General features: G+C 44.2%; 1 protein-coding gene across 1 annotated transcript; it reads left to right on the top strand.

Annotated features, from left to right (window-relative positions):
• Positions 1-1,923: 1,923 nt before the first annotated feature.
• On the top strand, positions 1,924-23,853 carry AMFR (autocrine motility factor receptor). Its single transcript, XM_069965969.1, has 14 exons — positions 1,924-2,449; positions 8,680-8,772; positions 9,339-9,503; positions 9,582-9,734; positions 10,797-10,837; positions 12,076-12,208; positions 12,323-12,456; positions 17,750-17,860; positions 18,001-18,191; positions 19,915-20,018; positions 20,764-20,898; positions 21,006-21,077; positions 21,199-21,383; positions 21,928-23,853. Exons 1-14 carry the CDS (start codon positions 2,207-2,209, stop codon positions 22,064-22,066), a joined length of 1,899 nt encoding a protein of 632 aa, XP_069822070.1. The 5' UTR covers positions 1,924-2,206; the 3' UTR covers positions 22,067-23,853.
• The last annotated feature ends 1,521 nt before the right edge of the window (positions 23,854-25,374 follow it).

Consider the following 25,374-nt stretch of genomic DNA (forward strand, 5'->3'; position numbering starts at 1 on the left):
CCTTTCTGTGTTTTCAATCCACTCCTGGTTTTGGTTGCAATATGAGGACCACAATTCTGACTGAAATATACGTAGTGTGAACCCAGCCCAAGGCTGTAATGTGAGTATATGGTACATACTGTAATGTGGCTGGATTGTGCTATTGGAGGTACATTTGTCTGTTTTGCATAGTGCTGTTGAGCAGTAATATGAGGAATGGCACTGTTAGGGGTAATATGGCTGGATTGCACTGCTATGGGGTAATGTTGCTGAAGGACACTGTTAGGGTATGTGCACACTAAGTAAATAGGATGTAAAGTCTGTCGCGTAATCCGACGCTCGCGCCCGCTTGTGGACAGTGGCGGGCGTGCGCATCTCCGCCTGTGCCATAGACTCCATTCTATGCACGGGCGGATTACTTCTTTGGGGTGGGTTCACATTGAGAAATTCTCGTGGATAAACTCCGCGGAATTCCGCCGGCCTTATGTGCTCACAGACGCGCGCATTTCTGCCGGCTCCATAGACCGGCTGATTCCGCATTCCGCCAAAAGAACTGACATGTCAATACTTTCGGCGGAATGTGGAATCAGACGGCCCATAGAATGGTGTCTATGGAGCCGGCGGAAAGGCGCGTCCGTGAGCACGTACGGCCGGCGGAATTCCGCAGAGTTTATCCGGAGAATTCCTCAATGTGAACCCACCCTTTGGCAGAGGAAGGAGTCCGCCCGTGCATAGAATGGAGTCTATAGCACGGGCGGAGACGCGCGCGCCCGCCGCTGTCCGTGAGCGGGCGTGAGCGTCGGATTACGCGACGGACTTTCCGTTCTTTTTACTCAGTGTGCACATTCCCTCAGGGGGTAATGTGACTGGATGACACTATTAGGGGATTGTGTGGTTAGATGCATGGCACTATTGGGGGTAAGGTGGTTGTGAGACAATACTGGGGGGTAAGGTGGTTGTGAGACAATACTGGGGGGTAAGGTGGTTGTGAGACAATACTGGGGGGTAAGGTGGTTGTGAGACAATACTGGGGGTAAGGTGGTTGTGAGACAATACTGGGGGTAAGGTGGTTGTGAGACAATACTAGGGGTAAGGTGGTTGTGAGACAATACTGGGGGTAAGGTGGTTGTGAGACAATACTGGGGGTAAGGTGGTTGTGAGACAATACTGGGGGGTAAGGTGGTTGTGAGACAATACTGGGGGGTAAGGTGGTTGTGAGACAATACTGGGGGTAAGGTGGTTGTGAGACAATACTAGGGGTAAGGTGGTTGTGAGACAATACTGGGGGTAAGGTGGTTGTGAGACAATACTGGGGGTAAGGTGGTTGTGAGACAATACTGGGGGTAAGGTGGTTGTGAGACAATACTAGGGGTAAGGTGGTTGTGAGACAATACTGGGGGTAAGGTGGTTGTGAGACAATACTGGGGGTAAGGTGGTTGTGAGACAATACTGGGGGTAAGGTGGTTGTGAGACAATACTGGGGGTAAGGTGGTTGTGAGACAATACTGGGGGTAAGGTGGTTGTGAGACAATACTGGGGGTAAGGTGGTTGTGAGACAATACTGGGGGTAAGGTGGTTGTGAGACAATTCTGGGGGTAAGGTGGTTGTGAGACAATACTGGGGGTAAGGTGGTTGTGAGACAATACTGGGGGTAAGGTGGTTGTGAGACAATACTGGGGGGTAAGGTGGTTGTGAGACAATACTGGGGGGTAAGGTGGTTGTGAGACAATACTGGGGGTAAGGTGGTTGTGAGACAATACTGGGGGGTAAGGTGGTTGTGAGACAATACTGGGGGTAATGTGGCCGGATGACACTGTTAGGGTAATCTTTGACTGTCCAGGCATGATGGGAGTTGTAGTTTTGTAACAGCTGGACATGTATGGAAGGCGTCTGCCTGAGAGGGCCTCCTCATGCTGCAGAGCCTCCTCCCGGTGTGGATACACAGTACATAGAGCAGAGAGGCGGCCGAGGTGCTTGTTGACACTTCTAACCCAGACGTTTCTGCGTCAGTGCGCCCCGTCACCGGCAGATGGCGCTGTCACACCGAGGAATATACGGAAGACATCGCTGGAGATAAGTCTGTGAGACCGGAGAACAGGCCGCCCGGGAGATAGAGAGCGGCCCGCTCGCCGTGTGACCCGCCTGGCCTCGTATCCTGCGATACAGCCGCCGTCTCCCGCTCCGTTTACTATACCAGGCCCACGGGGGGCCTCGGGCTCTCCTAGAAATGCCTCTGCTATTCCTGGAGCGCTTTCCGTGGCCCAGCCTGCGGACATACACCGGCCTGAGCGGCCTACTGCTGGGCCTCAGTCTGCTGAGCGCTTACCGGAGCCTGAGCGGGGAGCTGGATGAGGACGGAGAGGCAGGCCCGGGGGATGCGGGGGAGCGCCGGGAGCAGCTGTCAGGAGACGCCTGGGAGGTGGCGGGAGAGGTCGGACATTACCTGGTCACCGACAGCCTGGGAGTGTGGGTGAGTGCGCCCGGTCTGTACCGGTGTCACCCGAATGTCTGTATGTACAGGTGTGGACTGTCTGTATAAGTGTACAGGTGTGACCGGCCTGTCTGTATAAGTGTACAGGTGTGACCGGCCTGTCTGTATAAGTGTACAGGTGTGACCGGCCTGTCTGTATAAGTGTACAGGTGTGACCGGCCTGTCTGTATAAGTGTACAGGTGTGACCGGCCTGTCTGTATAAGTGTACAGGTGTGACCGGCCTGTCTGTATAAGTGTACAGGTGTGACCGGCCTGTCTGTATAAGTGTACAGGTGTGACCGGCCTGTCTGTATAAGTGTACAGGTGTGACCGGCCTGTCTGTATAAGTGTACAGGTGTGACCGGCCTGTCTGTATAAGGGTACAGGTGTGACCGGCCTGTCTGTATAAGTGTACAGGTGTGACCGGCCTGTCTGTATAAGGGTACAGGTGTGACCGGCCTGTCTGTATAAGTGTACAGGTGTGACCGGCCTGTCTGTATAAGTGTACAGGTGTGACCGGCCTGTCTGTATAAGGGTACAGGTGTGACCGGCCTGTCTGTATAAGTGTACAGGTGTGACCGGCCTGTCTGTATAAGGGTACAGGTGTGACCGGCCTGTCTGTATAAGTGTACAGGTGTGACCGGCCTGTCTGTATAAGTGTACAGGTGTGACCGGCCTGTCTGTATAAGTGTACAGGTGTGACCGGCCTGTCTGTATAAGGGTACAGGTGTGACCGGCCTGTCTGTATAAGTGTACAGGTGTGACCGGCCTGTCTGTATAAGTGTACAGGTGTGACCGGCCTGTCTGTATAAGTGTACAGGTGTGACCGGCCTGTCTGTATAAGGGTACAGGTGTGACCGGCCTGTCTGTATAAGTGTACAGGTGTGACCGGCCTGTCTGTATAAGTGTACAGGTGTGACCGGCCTGTCTGTATAAGTGTACAGGTGTGACCGGCCTGTCTGTATAAGTGTACAGGTGTGACCGGCCTGTCTGTATAAGTGTACAGGTGTGACCGGCCTGTCTGTATAAGTGTACAGGTGTGACCGGCCTGTCTGTATAAGTGTACAGGTGTGACCGGCCTGTCTGTATAAGTGTACAGGTGTGACCGGCCTGTCTGTATAAGTGTACAGGTGTGACCGGCCTGTCTGTATAAGTGTACAGGTGTGACCGGCCTGTCTGTATAAGTGTACAGGTGTGACCGGCCTGTCTGTATAAGTGTACAGGTGTGACCGGCCTGTCTGTATAAGTGTACAGGTGTGACCGGCCTGTCTGTATAAGGGTACAAACACACGGCATATACGCTGCGTATTTACTGCTGCGATATTCAGCAGATACGCAGCAGATTAGATCTAAATAACTGAACACAGTATCAAATCTGCTGCCTATCTGCTGTGTGTGTTTGTACCCTAAGTGTACGGTTGTGACCGGCCTGTCTGTATAAGTGTACGGTTGTGACTGGCCTGTCTGTATAAGTGTACGGTTGTGACCGGCCTGTCTGTATAAGTGTACGGGTATGGACTGTCTGTGTAAGTGTACAGATCCATAGAAAAATCTGTATTTTATTTGGGATTAAAGTGAATGTAACACCAGGCTTGGGCTGAAGCACTGGAGGCGGGTCGACCCACTCCAAGTGGGAGGAAATCCCTGCCCCTCTATGATACGACTTCATTGATTCTAATGGAGCCACATTATAGAGTGGCGGGGGGGTTCTCCCACTAGGGGTGGCCCGCCTCCAGTGCTTCAGCCCAGGCCTGATGTTACATTCACTTTAAGATGTGAATTCCAACATGAAAATCCTCCTCTTAAAGGGGTAATCCCATTTCAACCCACGTAGTTATACGTTGTAACGGCTCCTTCTCCTGATATGCAGCCTTTTTGCTTCCCTTGTTGACATTTTAATGTAGGGCTGGGCGATAATGGCCTAAATCAATATCGCGGTTTATCGCACATGTAGCCGTGGTAACGATAATTCAACGATAATTATGACATGCCCCTTTTTGCAAACCACACCCACTTGCTATGCCAAACTGCCGATATTTTGATTAGAAAAAGTAAAAAAGAACTGAACAGCAACCCATGGTTAGTCTATTATCATTATTACTATTTGTCATTATTAGGGGTCTCAGCAGAGACCTGGATGTGTATATACAGGTATACAGCCTCTACAGGATGTGTATACACAGGGGGTCATATAGGAATACATGTGTATAGGTGGATAGGTGGATATGACTATATGGGGGGGGGGATGGATTGGGGTGTATTACTATATAGGAGGTACATAGGGATGGGGGGTACAGGACTATACATGGGAGTACATAGGGAAAGGGGTCTATGACTATACAGGGGGCACATAGGGATAGGGGTCTATGACTATACAGGGGGCACATAGGGATAGGGGCGGACAGGGGTGTATGATTATACGGGGGGCAGATGGGGGTGTGTTACTATACAGGGGTGTATGACTATACGGGGGGGATAGGGGTGTATGACCATATGGGGGGACGACTATACAGGGAGGGCGGACAGGGGTGTATGACTATACAGGGAGGGCGGACAGGGTTGTATGACTATACAGGGAGGGCGGACAGGGGTGTATGACTATACAGGGAGGGCGGACAGGGGTGTATGACTATACAGGGAGGACGGACAGTTGTGGATACAGTGCTGTTTAGTAGCTTCCCATGTCACCAAGGATCTAACCTGGCCACACACGGCCCAGTATCCCTGCAGGCTGCAGCTCAGAACAGCCTCTGTGTTACTTTAGCTTGAAAGGAAGCCCCTTTTTTATAACTTTGGGAAGAACCATCAGCTAGGAGCCGGCTATTGTTTATCTCAGCTACCTGGCCGTGTCTGAAGCTCTGAGCATGGGGTAGAGCTATGGTGATGCCCACATATGTACACGCATCTTTCATGATCATGAACTGAGGAACTGTGCAGTTTAGGGACTATTCACACCTCAGTATATTCTTCACTCAAATGACAGTCCGCTATTTTTCATTAGCAGGCCGCAAATTTCTATCATATTGAATCCTTATTGCATCCATATTTTTTTGCTGATCTGCAAAAATGAAAAAGTGTGGTTACTAATAATCCAGTCACATCCGCATAAATACGGATCCCATAGGGTTCTATTGGTGTGTCTGTGGAGGAATTTTAGTCCGCACTAGGGCCTGTCCTTTTTTGCGGTACGGATCACAGCCCTGTATACAACTATGGATGTGTGAATTGGGCCATTGAAATGCATTGATCCTATTTTCTGTCTGTAATTGCGGATCCGCAATTGAGGACAGAATTACAGACGTGTGAATAGGGCCTAAAATACAGCGTATTATTGTGCAGCCCCCTCTGTTTGTGCTGTGTCATTTGTGTGTGGTGGAGTACATTGTGTTTGTATGTACAGGGCACCTGAGTTATCCCGAGCCCTGAGAGATTATCACATCACGTCCTGGTGTTCTGTCGCTCCATAGGCTTTTTAGCTTAGCCCTGCGCTCTCATTGGACGCTCAGTCTGGAGTGCTGACAGTCAGGCCACATGATATCTGGGGAACTAGAGCAAAGATCAGACAAGTTTCTCCTAGTTATTGCTGCTCTTATGTGCTTGGGAGGGTTTCTGACATGTCATACTAGAAGTCAGTAAAAAAATCTGTATCAGAAGATTATAAAAATGTTGTTTTTAAGGACTGCTTCTAACAAAAAGCTGTACCCACGTAAACCTTTATATATATATATATATATATATATATATATATATATATTTAACATCAACATGCTGTGGTTTTTTTCATGTAACAAAAGAGAAATGCAATGTGAACTAAATCTTAATCACTGCTGATGGTACCTGGCCATGAAGAGATGATTTTATGTTCTACTGGGGTCAGGAGACAAGTTATAAGATAAATTTGGCATGGGCTGCAACCATTGCTAAGGCTCAGACGTCATCAGATTCTCACTAGTAAAGCCTGTGAAAACAGAGGCCATGATCTATAGGAACCATAGGGTAAATTAGATAAGCTGCCCCTGTAATGCCTGTTAATAGAGAAATATATAAAGACTCTTTATAGCTGCTGTTTGACTGCAGCCGCCATCTGATGATGGTCATGGATAAAGAATATCCCTATATTAAAGGAGTATTCCAGGGGCTACTTGAAATAAGTAATTATGTACATGCTTCCCTAATCCCCTGTCATTCTGCTGGGGTCTGGGTCTGCTATTCGCTACCTCCTGGTATCCAGCCACCTTCCTGGCAAATCATTGTGGGACACCAGGAGGTGCAGAGCAGTGGAAGAGGGCACCGATGGAGCTCTGGAGGGATTGCTAAAGGTATTTCTTTAATATTTTACCCCAGCAGAAGCATAAGTACTAATAGTCCTCTGAACACCACCTTAATGGCCATACGGACATTCTGCTGTGCCCATGTAAAAGATGAACAGGATACCCACAGTGCCTTAATCATCAGGGGTATGACCAATCCGCTCTAACTTTCATGGCTAGCCAAAGGAGACATTGCAGAAATACTCAAAATTCACTTATGAGGTATAATATGGGTGTTCTAAAGCTGACATCCCCGTTAAGGTCATGAGCTGACTATCCCCATTCACCAATATTAGACAGGATGTGGTAGCCGTAAGGTCTGGTCATAGAAGGAAAGCCAGTAATATGTGTCCTGATCCCGTGTCAGAAGAAGCAACGTGTGGCTCAGTGGAGTAGCTGCAGCCTTAGGGCTCAGCCACAATAGCGGTTTTCTTTTTTTCTAACGGATCCGTCCATATTAATTAAACGGATGAGCATAAACTGATGCAAACTGATTGTAAAATATTCATCTTTTTTTTAATGGTCCTTTGGATTTTGGCTTAAAAAAATGACTTTTGTACATCAGTTTGCATCAGTCAGCATCCGTTTTCTATCCGTTTATTTTTCTGCTTGCTCAGTGCAAAAACGGATGAAAACAAACGGATGTGAGCGGAAATACCTTCCGTCTTAGATCCGTCCTCATTGACGACCATGTAAAAAAAAAAACGGAAGTGCACTTTCCGTTCATGATCCGTTTTTTTAAACAGAGCACAATTAGGGCAAACGGAGCACAATTAGGGCAAATGGAGCACACTAAAGTATCATGGGAATCTATGGGGATTTTAAGGGATCCAAAACGGAAAAGGTAGACGGAATGGTGCCAGATGGTCAAACGCTGGTGTGAATGTAGCCTTAGTAAACTATGTTAAGATGATGTCCCTTAAAAATACCCTCTCTTTTCCTTGTTCAAGATGTGGCCTGTGCTGCTGGCCATGGCTGTAAGAGAGGGAGGATATTATGTCGGTTCCCTTTACTCACAATCTAAATGGTGATTTGGGGGTTCAGAGTTGCATAACTAAATACTCTCATGCTAAGAGCAGTGCAAATCCTGGTCTAAGTCACGTGGTTATATAACCTGTAACATGACGTGTACACCCTTACAGGAGCGCTTGATTTTATAGAGCTTTGGCAAAAGGGCTGTTCCACAAAGATGTTCACTCTCTGTGTCCTATTAGGGTATATGGGTGTCATAGAGGGGATCCCGCCACTCAGGACCTTCAGCTATGTCACAACATGTTGCCACAAAAAAAAGACTGATTATGAAAAGAATAACAAGCTACTGAATGCATTTCTATGTACAGAAGTATCAAAGTGGAATGCCAGTTATGTTGTTACTTACACTTTTTAAGTAGTACAAGTCAATAGGGTATGTTCACAAGCTGCAGATTTGCTGCTGATGAGTTACAGAAAGTCCACCATGTGTGAATGTACCCTAGGATTACATTTAAGCACAAAGCTTGAACAAACTCGGACATTTACGATGCATTTATATGTGAATTCACATGTAGCATCTTTCAGAAATTTTGGCCTTCTTCATCTTTATTGAGCTTACAGAAATCCATGTGCTTGTTGCAGGATAAAAAAAAACCAAAACATTGATATTGTCTTTCTTGTTGCAGAAATATATGTGACAAGCAAACATTTACATCTGTGGTGAAAAAAAAACTAAACTAACTTTTGATGCAGTTTTTAAGCCAAAGCCAAGAGTGGATTTAGCAGGTAGGATAAGTATGAGTCCTTCCTTTATATCTCTCATTTTCTTTGAATCCACTTCTGGCTTTAGCTAAAAAAAAAAAAAAAAAAAAAAAAAGAATGAAAAGAGTTTATCTGTAGTCAATATTGCTCAGGTAAAACTTGATGATTTTTTTTTCTCTACTTAGGTCTTGGTGAATACTGTGTGCTGCTTGCTGATGCTTGTTGCTAAATTAATTCAACATGTGGTGTTTGGTCCTCTACGTGTCAGTGAGAGACAGGTAGGTGCAGAGTACATTGTGTATTCAGGGGCAGTCACACTTTCCCTGATTATGATTATGGTTGGTGCCTTATGTACTAGGGACCGGAATGTGGAGCCCCCAGCATCATAATTCATTATGATGCTAGGAGTTCTAAGGGTAGCTTCACACACACCGTATCGCAGCGGATTTTAGATTTGATCTAAATAACTGAACACAGTTTTAAATCTGCTGCGGATCCGGTGTGTGTGAAGGCACCCTAAAACTGTTTATATCTTAGAGCTTCTGTACTGACACAGCATGTTCCACATTTCGGCCCCTAGCACAACTTCCATACACAGGCCCTAATCATGTATGTCTGAAGAATATAGAGGTTATCTGGGATTTGAAAGTTAATGGCCTATCCTTGGAGTAAGTTATCATTGTTCAGTCAGTTCAGGTCCAACTGTGTAAAGGAGCAATGGCTCTTGAGTGAGGTCTGTAGCCTTTCCTTTGGTTACACTGTTCAGTCTTGCTTACTCCCAGAAAGCAGTACCCATGTTGGTAGACTTCTACGTGGCCTCACTGCCTCCTTCTGTCTTTTGCAGCATCTGAAGGACAAGTTCTGGAATTTTATCTTTTACAAGTTCATCTTCATCTTTGGAGTCTTGAATGTGCAGACTGTGGAGGAGGTTGTCCTGTGGTTCTTGTGGTTTGCAGGCCTGGTCTTCCTCCATCTCATGGTACAGCTGTGCAGAGACAGATTTGAATATGTACGTACAGAAAACATAAGGCTTGTTATATGTGCTGAATACTTGTTTCTGGATTAACTCTCTCCATTTTTCCTGCAGCTGTCCTTCTCACCCACCACTCCAATGAGCTGCCATGTTCGTGTGTTAGTTCTTCTGTCTGCCATGCTTGGGGTGTGCTGTTGCTTGGCTGTGCTGTGCGGCTTTGCTGGATATGCACATGGGATGCACACACTGGCATTCATGGCAGCGGAGGTAAGTATAGTGATTATTTGTTCTTGTTTTCCGTTTGCCGCTCTACCAAGCAGTTTGACTTCTGTTTCCTCCTAGATATCTTGTTGCTGATATTTAGGGCCCTATTCCAGCAGACGATTATCGTTTGCATAATCGTTAACGATTAACGATCTCAAACGACGGCTATTGTGAAAGACCTGAAAAAGTTCACTCATTTCTATGGAACGATAATCGTTACTTATGATCGTAATTGCGATCGTTTTTCTTCACTATTTATTCGCTATTGCGTTCGTATCTATTGCGAACGACCGAACGACGTCTTATTCAATGCGAACGTTTTGCGAACGAGCAACGATAAAAATAGGTCCAGGTCTTATAAAGCGATCAACGATTTCTCGTTTGGCCGTTAATCGTTAACTGCATTTCACCCGAACGATTATCGTTTAGATTCGAACGATTTAACGATAATCTGAACGATTATCGTCCGGTGGAATAGGGCCCTAAGTGTTCTTATCCCCATGACTGGTGGGGGCAGCTGGGCCCCTACTCTCTCATGCCTTCTATGGATAAAGTCCTGTCTTCTATTAGCATTTTAGGTTTACTAAACTGCAGGAAATATCTTCTGTGGTATTATGTTGTTTTCCTGTCATTTTTATCCACCACATACCAATACCATCCATTCTCTACCAGTTTGTAATGCACAGTGCCATCTGCTGCCAGTCTGCATGGATCTAGTGCCCATGATGTCTCACACATTGCCGTGTTGATGAATGATTCCATTTATTGTGTCTTTATTGCTACGCGTCCTGTGTTTTGTGTAATAACATTATAAAACAATTAGGCTTGCAATCCCAATATGATGGTCTATCAGTCATGACAATTACATCACTCAGTTTACAGTAATATCTATTGTGATACCATCGTTTAGTTGCTCCATTGCTGCCAAATGACCTAGTGCACTCATTATGATGTTATGGTTTCTTACTATGTTACATTAATTTTCATTCATCATCTAATAGGCAGACAGATGCAGTAGGGTGAACTGTAAGATACTCCTAACACCTGCCTGCTTTCCTCTTGTAGTGTATGCTGGTGACAACAAGAACAGCCCATGTTGTCTTACGGTAAGTAGATGAATATTCTACTCATGCATAGTTAATATCACATAGGTTCGTGGTTTATACTGTTATTGCATTTTTCACCTCACAATATTATGATCATTATGGGTGTTTCAAGTATTTATTTTTAAATAGACAATAGTAAATAACCAGACATTGGTGGTTGTGTTGCTATGTTGATTAACAGTTGAAAACCATCTATGATTTTATGGGTTGTTAAAGGGGTTTTCCAGGCTGGGAGCTATTTTTTAGCTAATGTCTCCTGGTGCTGTGAAAATAAAAAAAAGCAGCTATACCAACCTGCCTCACTCATCTGCTGCTGCTGCCATTCTGACACTGCCTGGTCTGCACTGCCATCCTCTTCTTCCTGTGGCATATTATTCAGGCAGGAATGGAGAAGTAGGCAGCTCCTGTTTCTTTTTTTATTGGTTGGTATACATTGCTGTCACACGACAATTTTGGCAAGACTCTTTAAAGGGTGTGTATTGCCTATATTTCCCACTAAACATTGTTATTTTGTTGTATTTTTTTTTCCTTTTTTATCATCTTGCCCGAGCTGTTTTTAACAGCATTTAGGCCTTATTCCCATGTTGTGTGTTTTACAGACGACACAGATGTGGAAGGCCTGTAGTGGAATCCTCCCACCCCGCACGGCAGCATCTCCAGTATGATGCTGGGAGCAAATCTACAGTAGTAATGAAGCGAAGTGCTTCGCTATGCTTGGATGTCAGATTTCAGGCTGCTGATTTTGAACTCTACTCTGGGTGCCTGGAAAAGCTGGATGCAGTCTTGGGAGTGAATCTAGCTTTTCCAGGCACCCGGAGCAGAATTCAAAAGCACCAGTCTGAAAGCTGAAGGCCAAATGTCTGTCACTTTGAGATGAATATGAAACATTACTGACCTTGTGTCCTCTATCTTCTGATGTCACCTGACACTATAATACTGTACAGATCACTTTACTGCAGCCTCCTTTTTTCACCACAGACACAACAGGAAGTCTCAGCTTCGTTTTATCCCCAGTACTGAAAATCAAAACTGCAAGATTTCAGGATTATTTTATAATAGAGTAAAAAGGGAAATTAGAAAGAAAAAACTTTACAAAAAATTCTTAAAAATTTCCATTGTAAATGTGCCCCACAGAATCCACATCCTTTTACGGCATGTACAGTGTCTTCTTCAGTGAATATAAAACAATTCTGCATGCTCTTATTATGCTATCTCTAAGTATTACATTTTTCTTGCAGTTATGTGATTCACCTTTGGGACCTTAACCACGAAGGAACATGGGAAGGCAAAGGGACTTATGTATATTACACAGATTTTGTAATGGAGCTCAGTCATCTTTCTATGGACCTCATGCATCATATTCATATGTTGGTGAGTGTCTTATATTCCTCTCATTTAAAAAGGTTTACTAAAAATTCAATCTGATCTGTAAAGAAGGACGTATGGTTCTTGCAAGTTGATTGTGTTCTTTCTTTTTTCTGTTAGTTATTTGGCAACATTTGGCTTTCCATGGCAAGCCTGGTCATCTTCATGCAACTGCGTCACCTTTTTCATGAACTACAACGCAGGCTCCGCCGGCACAAAAATTATTTGCGAGTTGTTGGAAACATGGAAGCTCAGTGAGTTTAGTTTATTGATGCGGAATTTCATGTGAATATGTCCCTTAGGATTCTGTAGTGTGTGTGTGTGTGTGTGTGTGTGAGATATCCATTCACACTCTGAGGGAGAGGCTCCGGCCCTTTCCTGATTGGATCTTCCCCATATAGGGATTAGACATGTGTCCCCAAAGTACAACATAAAATCAAGGGAGGAAGTTTTCAGTGTCCAAGGCAAACTGGTAGAAATCAAGTTGGCTAAAATCAAATTGCTAAGCAGTGAAAATTGCCTGGTTAAAGGAATCCAGATTTCTGTTGCACCACCAGAATTTTGCACATAAAGCTTAAAGCGTAACTGTCATTTCAGGGTAATTTTTTTGAAAACATTAAATATCAACAGTTCAAGCGATTTTTTTTTTTTTTTTTTTTTTAAGAAACTTTGTAATAGGTTTTATGTACTAAAAGAGTTTTCTTCTGGACTAAAAAAGCAATCTCCCAGCCTCCCCCTCACTTCAGAAGCTGCAGGATTTCTGTGTCCATTATGTGGCTATGGAGAGGGGAGGGGCTGAGAGGAGTGACTGAGCACGGAGCAGTCCTGCACAGCACAACACTCTTCAATCTTCTCTCAGTAAGTTCATAGATAAGCACTGACCTTTCTGACCCCAGAATCCTGCGTTTTAGGTGCCCAGAGAGTCTACAAACAGCTGACCTTCATGTCACCTCTTCCTGCTCCCTCATCTCCCCCCTCCAAAAGGATAGAATGGAGAGAGCAGAGCCCGTCTTCACTAGCTTCTCTGTAATGAAGACGTGTTTGCCTGATAATGCACAGATAAGAAGTCAGGGGGGGAGGCTGGGAGATTGCTTCTTGAGTACAGAAGGAGGCTTTTTTGGCTGATAAAACCTATTACAGAGTTTCTTAAAATCGCTTATACTACTGATTTCTGCAATAAAAAAAAAAAAATGACAGTTACGCTTCAAATAAATCCTTTTATGCCAGGTGTCCAAACAGACCAGGCTGATAAAGGGGAACTCCAGGTAGAGGTAAAAAAATTTAACTTCTGCAGAAGCATATAGCATTGCTTACCTATCTATTCCATTTTTGAAACTACGAAAAATCCATTTGTTTCGGGGTTTTTTTTGTGTTACTGCACTTCCTGGTTTATCAGTTGTACACAGTACTACAGGTTCCAGAATGCAATGCTTTCCCTCAGCTGTTCATCACAGTCCTCCACCCTGCCTATTCCCCCCCAAAGCTGTTGCAGAGCATCCAGGCTGTGTTCACACATTGCAGTTTTATTGTGTTACTGAATTATTTGCAGTAATTTATGATTTCATTGTGGTCCCACCTACACAGCACACTGTATTTTCTACCAGTAACACCACACAGCACGCTGTATTCTCTACCTGTAACACCACACAGCACGCTGTATTCTCTACCTGTAACAACACAGAGCACGCTGTATTCTCTACCTGTAACACCACACAGCACGCTGTATTCTCTACCTGTAACACCACACAGCACGCTGTATTCTCTACCTGTAACACCACACAGCACGCTGTATTTTCTACCTGTATTTTCTACCTGTAACACCACACAGCACACTGTATTCTCTACCTGTAACCACACAGCATGCTGTATTCTCTACCTGTAACACCACACAGCATGCTGTATTCTCTACCTGTAACACCACACAGCATGCTGTATTCTCTACCTGTAACACCACACAGCACGCTGTATTCTCTACCTGTAACACAACATAGCACACTGTATTCTCTACCTGTAATACTGATATTGGAATAAAGTAAAGAACTTTTAGAATTTTTTATTTTCATTTCCACGCACATATTATGATCAAGCATCTGTGATCTTTAAAGTTGAGCCCCACAATTAGGCTCTGATCAAGGGATGGTCCGAACCTGCCGAGGTTCTGGTTCGTATGAACCCGAACGCTCGGCAGCAGATTCCCGCTGTCTGCCCGCTCCGTGGAGCGGGCGGATACAGCGGGAGTAACGCCTGGAAAACTGGGATACAGGCTGTGGCTGTATCCCAGTTTTCCAGGCGGTCCTCCCGCTGGATCCGCCCGCTCCACGGAACGGGCAGACAGCGGGAATCATTACCGAGGGTTCGGGTTCGTACGAACCTGAACCGGACTCGGTTCGGACCATCCCTACCCTGATCCCCTCTGCCTTTTTAGCATCATTTACTTGTGTTACTGCATCATTTTTGTGAATACGCTGCAGTACTGCAATGACACTCCATCATGTGTGAACACAGCCCTAATTTCACTGCACACTTCTGCACAATTAGAGAAATCAGTGCAACACCTGCTTCTGGCCGGTCAGAGATGGTGAATCACTCAGGGGATTGGGGGATGCAGCCAAGCCTCCTGGGAGATCACGCCCTGCCCCCGTCTGCATCATCAGCCTGATCTCAGCAAACACAAACAATATGAGACAGAGGCATGGAAGATTTGTCTCCTAAGGGGGGAGAGTAGAAGGAGCAGGAGACAATGTGGATTTGCACAGATGCCATTTTTCTTCACTTCTTGGATTTCTATCAGCTACCAGTGTGGCAGAACCGTACAGATACGGTAATACATTGTATAGACACATACATATATTTAACTTTTAATGTACTTTTAATAGAAAACAAGTTTTTCTTATCCGGAGTTCCTCTTTAATTTTTAGAGTAGCATTTATCTAAGCATTGTGGCAGACCAAGTTTATCCCTTGCCAGCTGCTTACCCTGCGGCAGAAGACTTTAACCTGCTGTTATGTTCCTGTAGGGTTGGAGACACTCAGGAAGGGGTCTTCGGTCTTATTAATATGTTAACTAGGTGGTTTGGCGCACCCCTCTTTATGAATATTCAGGTGGGGCTCTGCAGTGACGACACACCAGCTGTTTATCACTGCAAAGCACCATATAAATATTCATGAAGAGGAGTGGGCAGGAGGATTCTCTAGACCAGTGATTTTCAACTAGTGTGCCGCGACACATGGTGGGTGTGCTGCGGGGAAAGTTCCCCAAACTATGGTGCCTCTGTGTTTTGTTCCCCAGCAATGCGCAGCGATCAGTGGCCGATTATAATGTGGGCGGTTGCGTGGTGCGCTGCGGCGGGCCGTGATGCACGCATCCAATCAACGTGTGCGCTACGGCCCGCCTCAGTGCACCACGCTCCCGGTCTCCGCTGATTGGAGGAGCACGTCCGGGCCCTACGGGCGGCCAGTAGGTGAGGCGGACAGCACCGGCGACCATCTCGGAGGAGGTGAGGAGGAAGGGGGGGAGAGAAACCTGGGGATGGTGGAGAGAAGCATGGGGGAGAAGCATGGGGGGAGAGAAGCAGGGGGGAGAAGTATGGTGGAGAGAAGCACAGGAGAGAAGCATGGGGGAGAGAAGCACAGGAGAGAAGCAGGGGGATAAGTATGGTGGAGAGAAGCACAGGAGAGAAGCAGGGGGGGAGAAGTATGGTGGAGAGAAGCACAGGAGAGAAGCAGGGGGGGAGAAGTATGGTGGAGAGAAGCAGGGGGGAGAAGTATGGTGGAGAGAAGCAGGGGGGAGAAGCATGGGGGAGAGAAGCACAGGAGAGAAGCAGGGGGATAAGTATGGTGGAGAGAAGCACAGGAGAGAAGCAGGGGGGGAGAAGTATGGTGGAGAGAAGCAGGGGGGGAGAAGTATGGTGGAGAGAAGCAGGGGGGAGAAGTATGGTGGAGAGAAGCAGGGGGGGAGAAGTATGGTGGAGAGAAGCACAGGAGAGAAGCAGGGGGATAAGTATGGTGGAGAGAAGCAGGGGGATAAGTATGGTGGAGAGAAGCATGGGGGAGAGAAGCAGGGGGGAGAAGTATGGTGGAGAGAAGCAGGGAGGAGAAGTATGGGGAAGAGAAGCAGGGAGGAGAAGTATGGGGAAGAGAAGCAGGGGGGAGAAGTATGGTGGAGAGAAGCACAGGAGAGAAGCAGGAGGGAGAAGTATGGTGGAGAGAAGCACAGGAGAGAAGCAGGGGGGAGAAGTATGGTGGAGAGAAGCACAGGAGAGAAGCACAGGGGGGAGAAGAAAACAGGCCCAGGTTTCACACTGAGTGAGTATAAATACATTTAGAATCTATAATATTAACTATATGTAAATTATGTACTGTTTTAGTGTCATTTTGTAACATTTTGGTTGGTAGTGTGCCCCGGGATTTTTTTAAGTATAAAAAGTGTGCCGCGGCTCAAAAAAGGTTGAAAATCACTGCTCTAGACCCACCCCAGTGCGGCACATTACCTATATAACATATCAGTAAAACAGAGGATTTCATTAAAATTGTGCTGAGGATGAAGGTAAGAAAATTATCAGCATCTGCTATGCCCCATGGGAACAAAAGGCTTCCATTTTAAGAGTTTTACCATCTGAGAAATCAATCTGTCAGTATATTGCTGCAGACCAATTTACCTAATGGCAGTGGTTACTTTCATCAGGATAATGCCCTGGCCACAATAGAAAAATTGTTGAGGAACATGACAAAGAGTCCAAGTTATTAACTTGGTCTTCAAATTTCATACCTTTCAGTCCAATTGATCTATAAGATGTGCTGATAAAACAAGTCTAAGCCATAAAGGCCGCACCTTACAATTTACAGAACATAAAGGATCTGCTGCTAACATCCTGGTGCCAGATACCAGGCCCTGCAGAGGTCGTGTGAAGCCCATGTCATAAAGAGTTGAGCTGTTTTAGTAAAAGAATGCTTACTATGGTTATGGCTGATATTGTTGTGATGTTTTTCAGAATTTTTTTTAATGATTTACAGCCCTTTATTGACTGCTCATATTCAGTCCAACTGCAGGCAGTCAGAACCTGGCTTGAATGGACTTCTCCTTCAAATCGATTACATATAGAATACAGTGAGGGGATTTTTCTTTTTTGTGAAAGCAGGGGCCTGGGTGGGGACACATAAAAAACAGCTTAACTCACCTCTCCCCGTGCCTCTCCAGCATAGGATCGCTGCTCCGGGATCTTCTCCCAGCCAACGTCATTACCCGGTTAATTGACTGCCCTCTCTGCCAATCGGTGACTGGGGCGGGCCGTCGCTGCAGTCACTGATTGGCTGAGCCGGCACTTTTTCCCCTTGTCTTGACATCATCAGGACTTTGGGTGCGTGTTGGGGGTAATGCCTTCCAGCGTAGGTAAGAAAGCTTGTGGAGCTGGCACGTGGAAAGGTAGGTTACAGTTCTGTAATAACTTCTCCCTGGCCCCTGCTGGCTGCCAAAAGCTTAATATGGCCAGATAGATTTTGGGTATGCTAAAATCCTTAGCAATGCCTCATAATGTTTTTACTTCTATAGCTTTGCTATAGCCACCGCTGAAGAACTAGAGGCCAATAATGATGACTGTGCCATCTGCTGGGATTCAATGCAAGCTGCACGCAAGCTACCATGTGGACACCTGTTTCACAAGTATGTGTATACTCTGTATTACTTTATCAGATCATACATTTTTCTTTATTTAGTAAGAGGAAAATGCTTTTAGACCTGTTAACATTTTTTTCTTTTAATAGCTTTGAATTCTTAAATAAAGTCTGTTTCTCTCTTTACAGCTCATGTCTTCGCTCTTGGCTGGAACAGGACACTTCTTGTCCAACGTGTAGAATGTCTCTGAATATGGCCGATGGCACCAGACCTCGTGGGGAACAACCAAGAGACAACATAGATCCAAATATGATTCCACTAACTGTGACAGAGGGACGACCCCGCCTCAATCACCACAATCACTTCTTCCATTTTGATGGTAAGGAAACATTGTTATTTGTAGCTATTTTTTGTTGCAGAAGAAATTCAGTATTACATGTATTTATACAAATAAATTGCTTCCCATGCAGTATGTGGAAGGCACAGGTCCACCAAAGCAGAAGCTGGTTAGTAACTTCCTTTCTGGCTTATAGTGCGATTATGAGATGTCATCTAAAAGATAAGATTACCCCCTTAATAATCGGATTCAATTTAACAAAACATAACTACTCACATAAGTATTAATACTCACAGCAGAAAAGGTCTAACACAAAATGAAATAGTCCAACATCGGACAGATCAAGGAGTAAAGCTTATAAGTGCAGCCTCAGAGAAGTTCATCAATAACGACGTGATATGTACGTTCAACCTCCTTTCAATGTTCAGCAGTGAGCGAGAGAACGTCTGCCACCCAATAGTTTAAAAGCCTTTTTGGAAGGGGGGACTTAATTTCTTTTGTAACAGCAAATAACCTTTAGTTAACGGTTTAGGAAGGTCTACGGTGTCCAAGATCTTCTCAGTCCAAAAAAAAGTCCAGGGGTACATGGAGGCTACCAAATTGGGCTCTTAACAGCACGCCGCAGTTGAAGATAATGAAAAAAGGCAAGGGATATTATACAGATCACAAATGTGATCGAATGAGTGGAACTCTTGCTCACCAGAGAATAGGTGGGCAAGATATCTGACTCCATGTTTCCCCACAAAGTTAGGTAGGTTAAGCAGGTAAGTATTAAGCCAGAGGGCGTGTCTAGGAAAAGGATGTGACGAAGGCAAGGCATTGTGTACTGTAATGGGTAAATCCAACACATCAGTTTTACCCTAGGGCGACAGAGGGGTGTCGCAATCCTAGAGCATGGGTACTCTAGGCCACGCCACTTTGACACAGGGCTGCAAGCTTAAAAGTTGTTAGGACAATTACTGCATCAGCTACCGAACGGACCCCAAGACAGATCTTGGATTAAAACAAGCTAACTGAAGGTACAAGTGGTTTGAGGGGGTCAGATTGTGGGTACAGAGTCCCTTTAAAGGCATTCCATCTAACAAAGGGGTTGGAAAAGGAGCATTATGTTCCCAGTAAGATATAGGAGCCTCCAGCCAAGGTGCCTGTGCCAGAATTTAGAAAGAAAGGGGGGGGGGGCAACTGCAGAGTAAGGGTAAAGGCAAAATGGTCTGAGATCCCTCTACTGGTATAAGAAAATAAGAAACATCACCTGTCAGAGGCAGAAGCTCAGGCAAGAGAAAAGCAAGGTCAATGCTAAAAGTAAAAAAGTGGTGTGAACATGCGAATAATATGAGTACCTAAGTTTGTAAGGAAATTTCCAGTGCCAAGCATCGGAGAGGTTTAGGGCCGCACTCCAGGTCCTCAGCTTTGGTGAGAAGAGGGTAAGACTCACTTGTCCTGTCCACTGCTGGGTGGGGGACTGTAATAAAATTGCCAATGAACAAGAAAGGAAACTAATGGGAAGGCGGACAATTTAGTGGAGATATGGTCCATAAGCAATTGCATTAAATGCAAATGAATTATGACCTCCAGTGGCAGAGATTTGGAAATTAGACCTGAAACTCCTCTAGAGGAAGTAGAATATGTGTCATGGTAACTCTTGGCGACCCATGCTCTTTTAAGAGCCAGGACTTTTTGGCCAGTAATATGCATCTCTTGTAAACAAATAATATGTATGGTAGTGCTTTTTAATGAAGATCGGATACTTCTCTTACAAACACAGGTTCAAGGTTTGCAAGTTGGCTGCCAAGTTTCTCTGTGGAAGTGATGCACACAACAAATATTCTAGGAATTGCACAAGCGAGTAACTCTCAGCTAAATGCCATGGTATGTATAGAGGATGCTTTACCATGTTGGTTTGTTGCAATATAATTTAGGTATGAAGTAGATAAGGAACAGAGTTTCGCACTCACCGGCTGAAAGATGCAGGGGGTTTATTGCAGACACATCGGAGCAGGTTCAGCGGGGAGAGGTTAGATGTACAGCAGGTGCGTTCACATGAGGAGCAACGAATGTTTCACGCCTACTACGGTGCTTCGTCGGGCTTGGAACAACGTGAGGGGGAGGTGCATATATACACAGATGAAACAAAGTTTCAAACAAGTGGTATAACAGTGGCAAATCAACATAAAAATTATAATTAATTATAAAAATAATTTAGGTATATCTCTACTCGCGGTACACTGTGTAAATTAGTGCTTCTCAAACTTTTTCTACTGGAGCCTCACCCAACAGACCAAGGCAATGCCCAGGCCTCACCAGACTGACCAAGAGGGTGCCGGGGCCTCACCATCTGTGGTGAAAGTTCATTTAAAGCTGAAAATAATGATAGGGCTACCTTTCACCTATCTCCCAAGCTCTATATGTCAATAAAGCAAGTAATAATGTTGCTAAAATGGAGATAGTTGCAAACAGCAAAAGGACTGTGTAGATTATAGTTACTTTTGTGCAAACTGCCTCCCAGTTGGGCCTCACCAACAACTAGGGGGCGCCTCACAGTTTGAGAAGCACTGGTGTAAATGATACCCTGTTGTGTTGTGAAAGATAAAATACATTGTCCTATCTTTTACAGGCTCGTCAGGTTTTAGACATGTTTCCTCAAGTACCATATCACCTAGTCTTGCAGGATCTGCAGGTCACTCGCTCTGTGGAGATCACTACAGACAATATTTTAGAGGGACGCATTCAAGTGCCTTTTCCCACACAGGTCAGGGAATTTAAAATCCACAAATGCAAAGTAAACTACTGTATCATACACTACAATATGGTAATGTAAAGCTGGGAAAAAGTAAGCTGCATTTGTTTGTCATGCAGGTGTCTGATGAACCCAGGCCTGATGGTTTTCCCGATGGTAATGAGCAACAAGAAACTAATGGAGATGTCCAGGTAAGTCCTCAGCTGTAAGCAGGTGTCTGCCTTATCCAGACTCAGGTGATGAACACAGCTCTTTCAGTAGTTATAATCACGTTACCCTGTGTATATTTCTGTATATTTTGCCTTTTCTCAGACTGAGAGAGTGCCATTAAATTTGACACCAAGTATGGAGGAATATGGAGATTTTAGTGAAGCAGAGGCACAGCCCACCGAGGAAGAAGACTTTGAGGCCAGAGGCAGTCGGTTCTCCAAGTCGGCAGAAGAGAGGCAGCGAATGTTAAGCCAAAGGAAGGAAGACATGGTGCAGTTGGCAAGAAGGTAAAACATACTCATATGCATTAACATCATATTTGTTTGTCTCTTTTAAGTCGAGGTCTAATTTCTAATTACATATTGCTGTTTACGTATGGACGTGTGTTGGGTCATAGGGCTGTGGCAACTCTAGGAGTGCTGCTGACTGATGGGGCAATACAAGATAAGAAGTGTTCTAGGCCCTGCCACTTTTTCATTTATATATCCTATAGATATATGATCATTGGTTATGTTGCACTGTTGTGCAGCCACACTCTCTGCTTGGCCAAAGTCCAAGTTATTAAGTACCATTGAAACTGTTTGTTCTGTGCTTGACATAATTAGTTTATAAACAAAGTGGTACCAACTAGTAGCCAGATTATGTATGGGTTTGTTAGAGGTGACACACAGACAAATTCATGCTTTTATGTTGTTTGTCTTGTTGACACATTGCACATTCAAATTCATGAGATCAAGGAGGACTATAAAGAACCAGTCTATTTCTATTACTTACAATATGTGCATACACACACTTACTTTTTGTTTCTTTCTTTTGATGATGTTCTACCAGGCGCTATCTGAACAGAACGTCAGATGATGGTTCTTCTACATCATCAGAAAATGAGGTTTCGGACTCAGTCACCCTCCGCCGGCGTATGCTGGCAGCCGCTGCTGAGCGAAGGATTCAGCTGCAGCAGCCACCTCAGTAATGCCTGGAGCACTCGCATCACCTGGCCTTGCTCTTTGTGCACACAATGCACATACAGACATGTTCTGACCCAGCACCTTCCGCAAGAGCTGTTTCGGCTCATTGGACAGAAATCAACTTTTGTAATCTGTATTGTTTTTCTTCCTCGCAGGCCTTGTTTTTAAAACAAGAGTGAGCTGATATTAGACTGATGTTTGCTAGCACTCTTAACCAAGAAAACCAATGATTGGTCCCTTCCGGGGGGACCCTGACAGTATTTTAGACAGAGGAAGTCGTCTCTGGAAACTCTAGAGACATTCAAGGAAAAAGCAACGCCGTCCTCTTCTTATGCATTTCCTCAGCAGCAACTAACATTTTGGCAGTGTTTGTAGATGAGCATCATGCCATCTTTACTTATGGCTGTCCCATACTGATAGCATTTGTTTACATTGTTTGCAGATTACATATGTTTAATAAAATGGCATGTCCGCTTTGGTGAGAAAGGAAAACCTTGCATACCCATTAAATTCTATACAGGAATAATGGAGATGTAACACTTTTATAGTGAAGTCTTGATGGATCATGTTCTGCCATTCAATTGTGTTTACAAGTGTTTGGGGCGTTTCTATGCTCTGTGGCGAGATCTAGTGCAATGTTTCTGTCATATTGGGTTAGGGCACGAAAGCGATGGAAAAGGTGTTTCAGATTGCAGGTGAGTAATAAGGAGTTGGTTTTTGTGCATGGCAGCTGATAAATGTGATTCTACTCTTGTGGGGTCACTTTCTTCAGCCATGGTTTTATGTTTCTAGTATGAATGGGAATCTCTGTCATATGAACAGAATTACTGCTTTTCTTATTTTCTGTTCATTCAGTTTGTCTTTATTCTGCATGGACTACTGCAGATTATCATACATTTGTGTGATTCTGTTCAAAACAATGTATTTTTTTCCCCTAATATGTATTATACATTGTAGTATCTGTTACAGAAGACACAAGACATACATTTTGTCTTAAAACATATAAACTGGACTGAACTGATCTACCCTGAAATACCACCAAAGGACAGTACCCAAGTTGTGCACAACCTCCTTATTGGACAAACGCAGGGTATCCATTTTGCCCTGAGTTTTCCTTTAATGTGCTGTACTCATGCTGTGTGACTAAGGCTTTGTTCCCACGTGTGTATTTGTTGTTTCTTTTTTTTTTTGGCATCTCAAAGAATCGCGCATGTTGCACTCCTAATGTAGAAATAGACTAGACGTTTAAAGGGGTTATCCAGTGCTACAAAAACATGGTCCTGGTGAATGGGGCTTATTTGCAAACCACACCTGAACTGGAGACGAGAGGTGCTGTGTTTTGAAGAAAGTGGCCATGTTTTTGTAGTGCTGCATAACCCCTTTAATGAAGCTCATAAGGGAGGAGAAGATGGTCACATTCTCTCAGTTCATTTGTGTCCTTTTTTTTTCCAGTGGGTACCAAGAAAATAATACCAAAAAATAATTAAATGGCATACAGATACTTAACTTTCAGCATGATATCAGATTAGAGACCGAATTGTAACCAGCTTTCTTCATCAAAATCCCTTGGACTGTAGTTCTGTAAGCACATGTGCACATAGCCGAAGCAAGCAACAGTGATCGCTCACATACATTTATGGATGTGCATTGGAGACTGTGCCTAGCTGCTAGGAACTTTTTTTTTTTTTTAATTTTGTTTTCAGATGCCTTTGCCATCACAGGATGCCTTGTGATTTGGCTACTGCAATTTCTGGATTTTATTCTTATAAAAATAAACTTTTAATCAGTGTTACTTGTTTGTTTGCAGTGCTTTTTATATTACAATTCATGAATCCCTCAGTAGAAGATTATTCACAGTTCTACATTGTAAAGCTTCATATTATGAGTAGAGATGATCGAACAGTGGAAAGTCTTAGGTTCTATAGAACTCGAACTTTGTCTGCTTGAATGGGAGTATTCTTTTTTGCAACTAGTGGGGGGAAAAACACATCTACCCTAATACCACTTATTGCTAAGAGTTCTTTAAACTTTGGGGAATCATCTGTGATAGAGATGAGCACTACTCGAGCATGCTTCAGTCCGATTGTTTTGCATTTTAATACCGGTGGTTGAAGTAGGGGGTGTGGGAAAACATGGATACAGCCTATGGCCTGTATCCATGTTTCCCAGACTCCCTGGGGCTGCTGGGACTCCAACTACTTCTGCCACCGGTATTCAAATGCTGGACTTGAATTATGCTTATCTCTATCTGTGATATATCAGCAACACAAATCCCCCATCCAGATTAGACCTTCCCTGATACTTTGGAGTGAAAATAGCCGCATTGTAGTTTGCTACAAATTTGGGTTATGTTCACACACAGTATTTTTGCATAGTGTTTTGCTACCAAAACCAGGAGTGGATTAAAACACAGAAAGGCTGTGTTCACCCACTGTTGAAATTGAGTGGATGGCCACCAGTTAATGGCAAATAATTGCCTTTATTTTGAAATAACTGCAATTATTTGCCATTAAATGGCGGACATCCACTCAATTTCAACAGTGGGTGAACATAGCCTTTCTGTGTTTTCTAATCTAATCCTGGTTTTGGTAGCAAAATACTGAGCCAAAATACTGTGTGTGAACATTGCCTTAGGATGCCTGTTTGCCATATGTACAGGGAAATGTCACGGAGTATATGGTAAATGTATGCATAGACCCCCATTTGACTGTGTAAAGCCACAAAAAGTGTCATTTTGGCCTCTGTGTGGTTTTCCTCAAATTTTTTATTTGTTGGAATAGTGCAGGATACAATAAACATTTTTATACCATGTGGTAAATGGTATACATAGCTATACATTAGGGGATTGCCCAGATGTATACCTACAAAGGACACTAGAAACATTTTAAAATAGCCTAAGGCAGCCTTTATAAACATTACATATGTACTTTGCATATTGTATTATGAATCTAATGTTAATCAAAGGGCCTATTCGCTTGTAAACTTTTACGTGCTGTACAAAAATCTCCGGTGCATGCACAAAATTTATCATTAGGAGCTCGGTGCTTGGCTAAAAAAAACAAAACAAAACGTTGCCAGGTTCTGACTGGAGTACTGCTGCGTGAGATTATAAATTTTATTTTATTTTTTTGCAACAAAAAAAAAAAAATTGCACATAATAAGTCTAGATTAATAAAAAAAAAAAAAAAAATAACTTAAAGGGAAGCTGTCAGCACCTGGGCTGATCCCGAGGTGCTGACAGTATAGTGAAGGTGTATTTCCCTTATTGTGTGTGGTACCTTTCTTGTAGCCATCGGTGCAGTAGATTTTATAC

The sequence above is a fragment of the Dendropsophus ebraccatus genome, chromosome 4 (genome assembly GCF_027789765.1).
Source record: "Dendropsophus ebraccatus isolate aDenEbr1 chromosome 4, aDenEbr1.pat, whole genome shotgun sequence".
Classification (NCBI taxonomy): domain Eukaryota; kingdom Metazoa; phylum Chordata; class Amphibia; order Anura; family Hylidae; genus Dendropsophus; species Dendropsophus ebraccatus.

Coding starts and splice junctions, on each gene's coding strand:
- AMFR (XM_069965969.1), top strand. CDS start 2,207: ATGCCTCTGCTATTCCTGGAGCGCTTTCCGTGGCCCAGCCTGCGGACA. Junction 12,209..12,322: donor TGCATCATATTCATATGTTG/GTGAGTGTCTTA, acceptor TTTTTCTGTTAG/TTATTTGGCAACATTTGGCT. Junction 17,861..18,000: donor TGTGGACACCTGTTTCACAA/GTATGTGTATAC, acceptor CTCTCTTTACAG/CTCATGTCTTCGCTCTTGGC.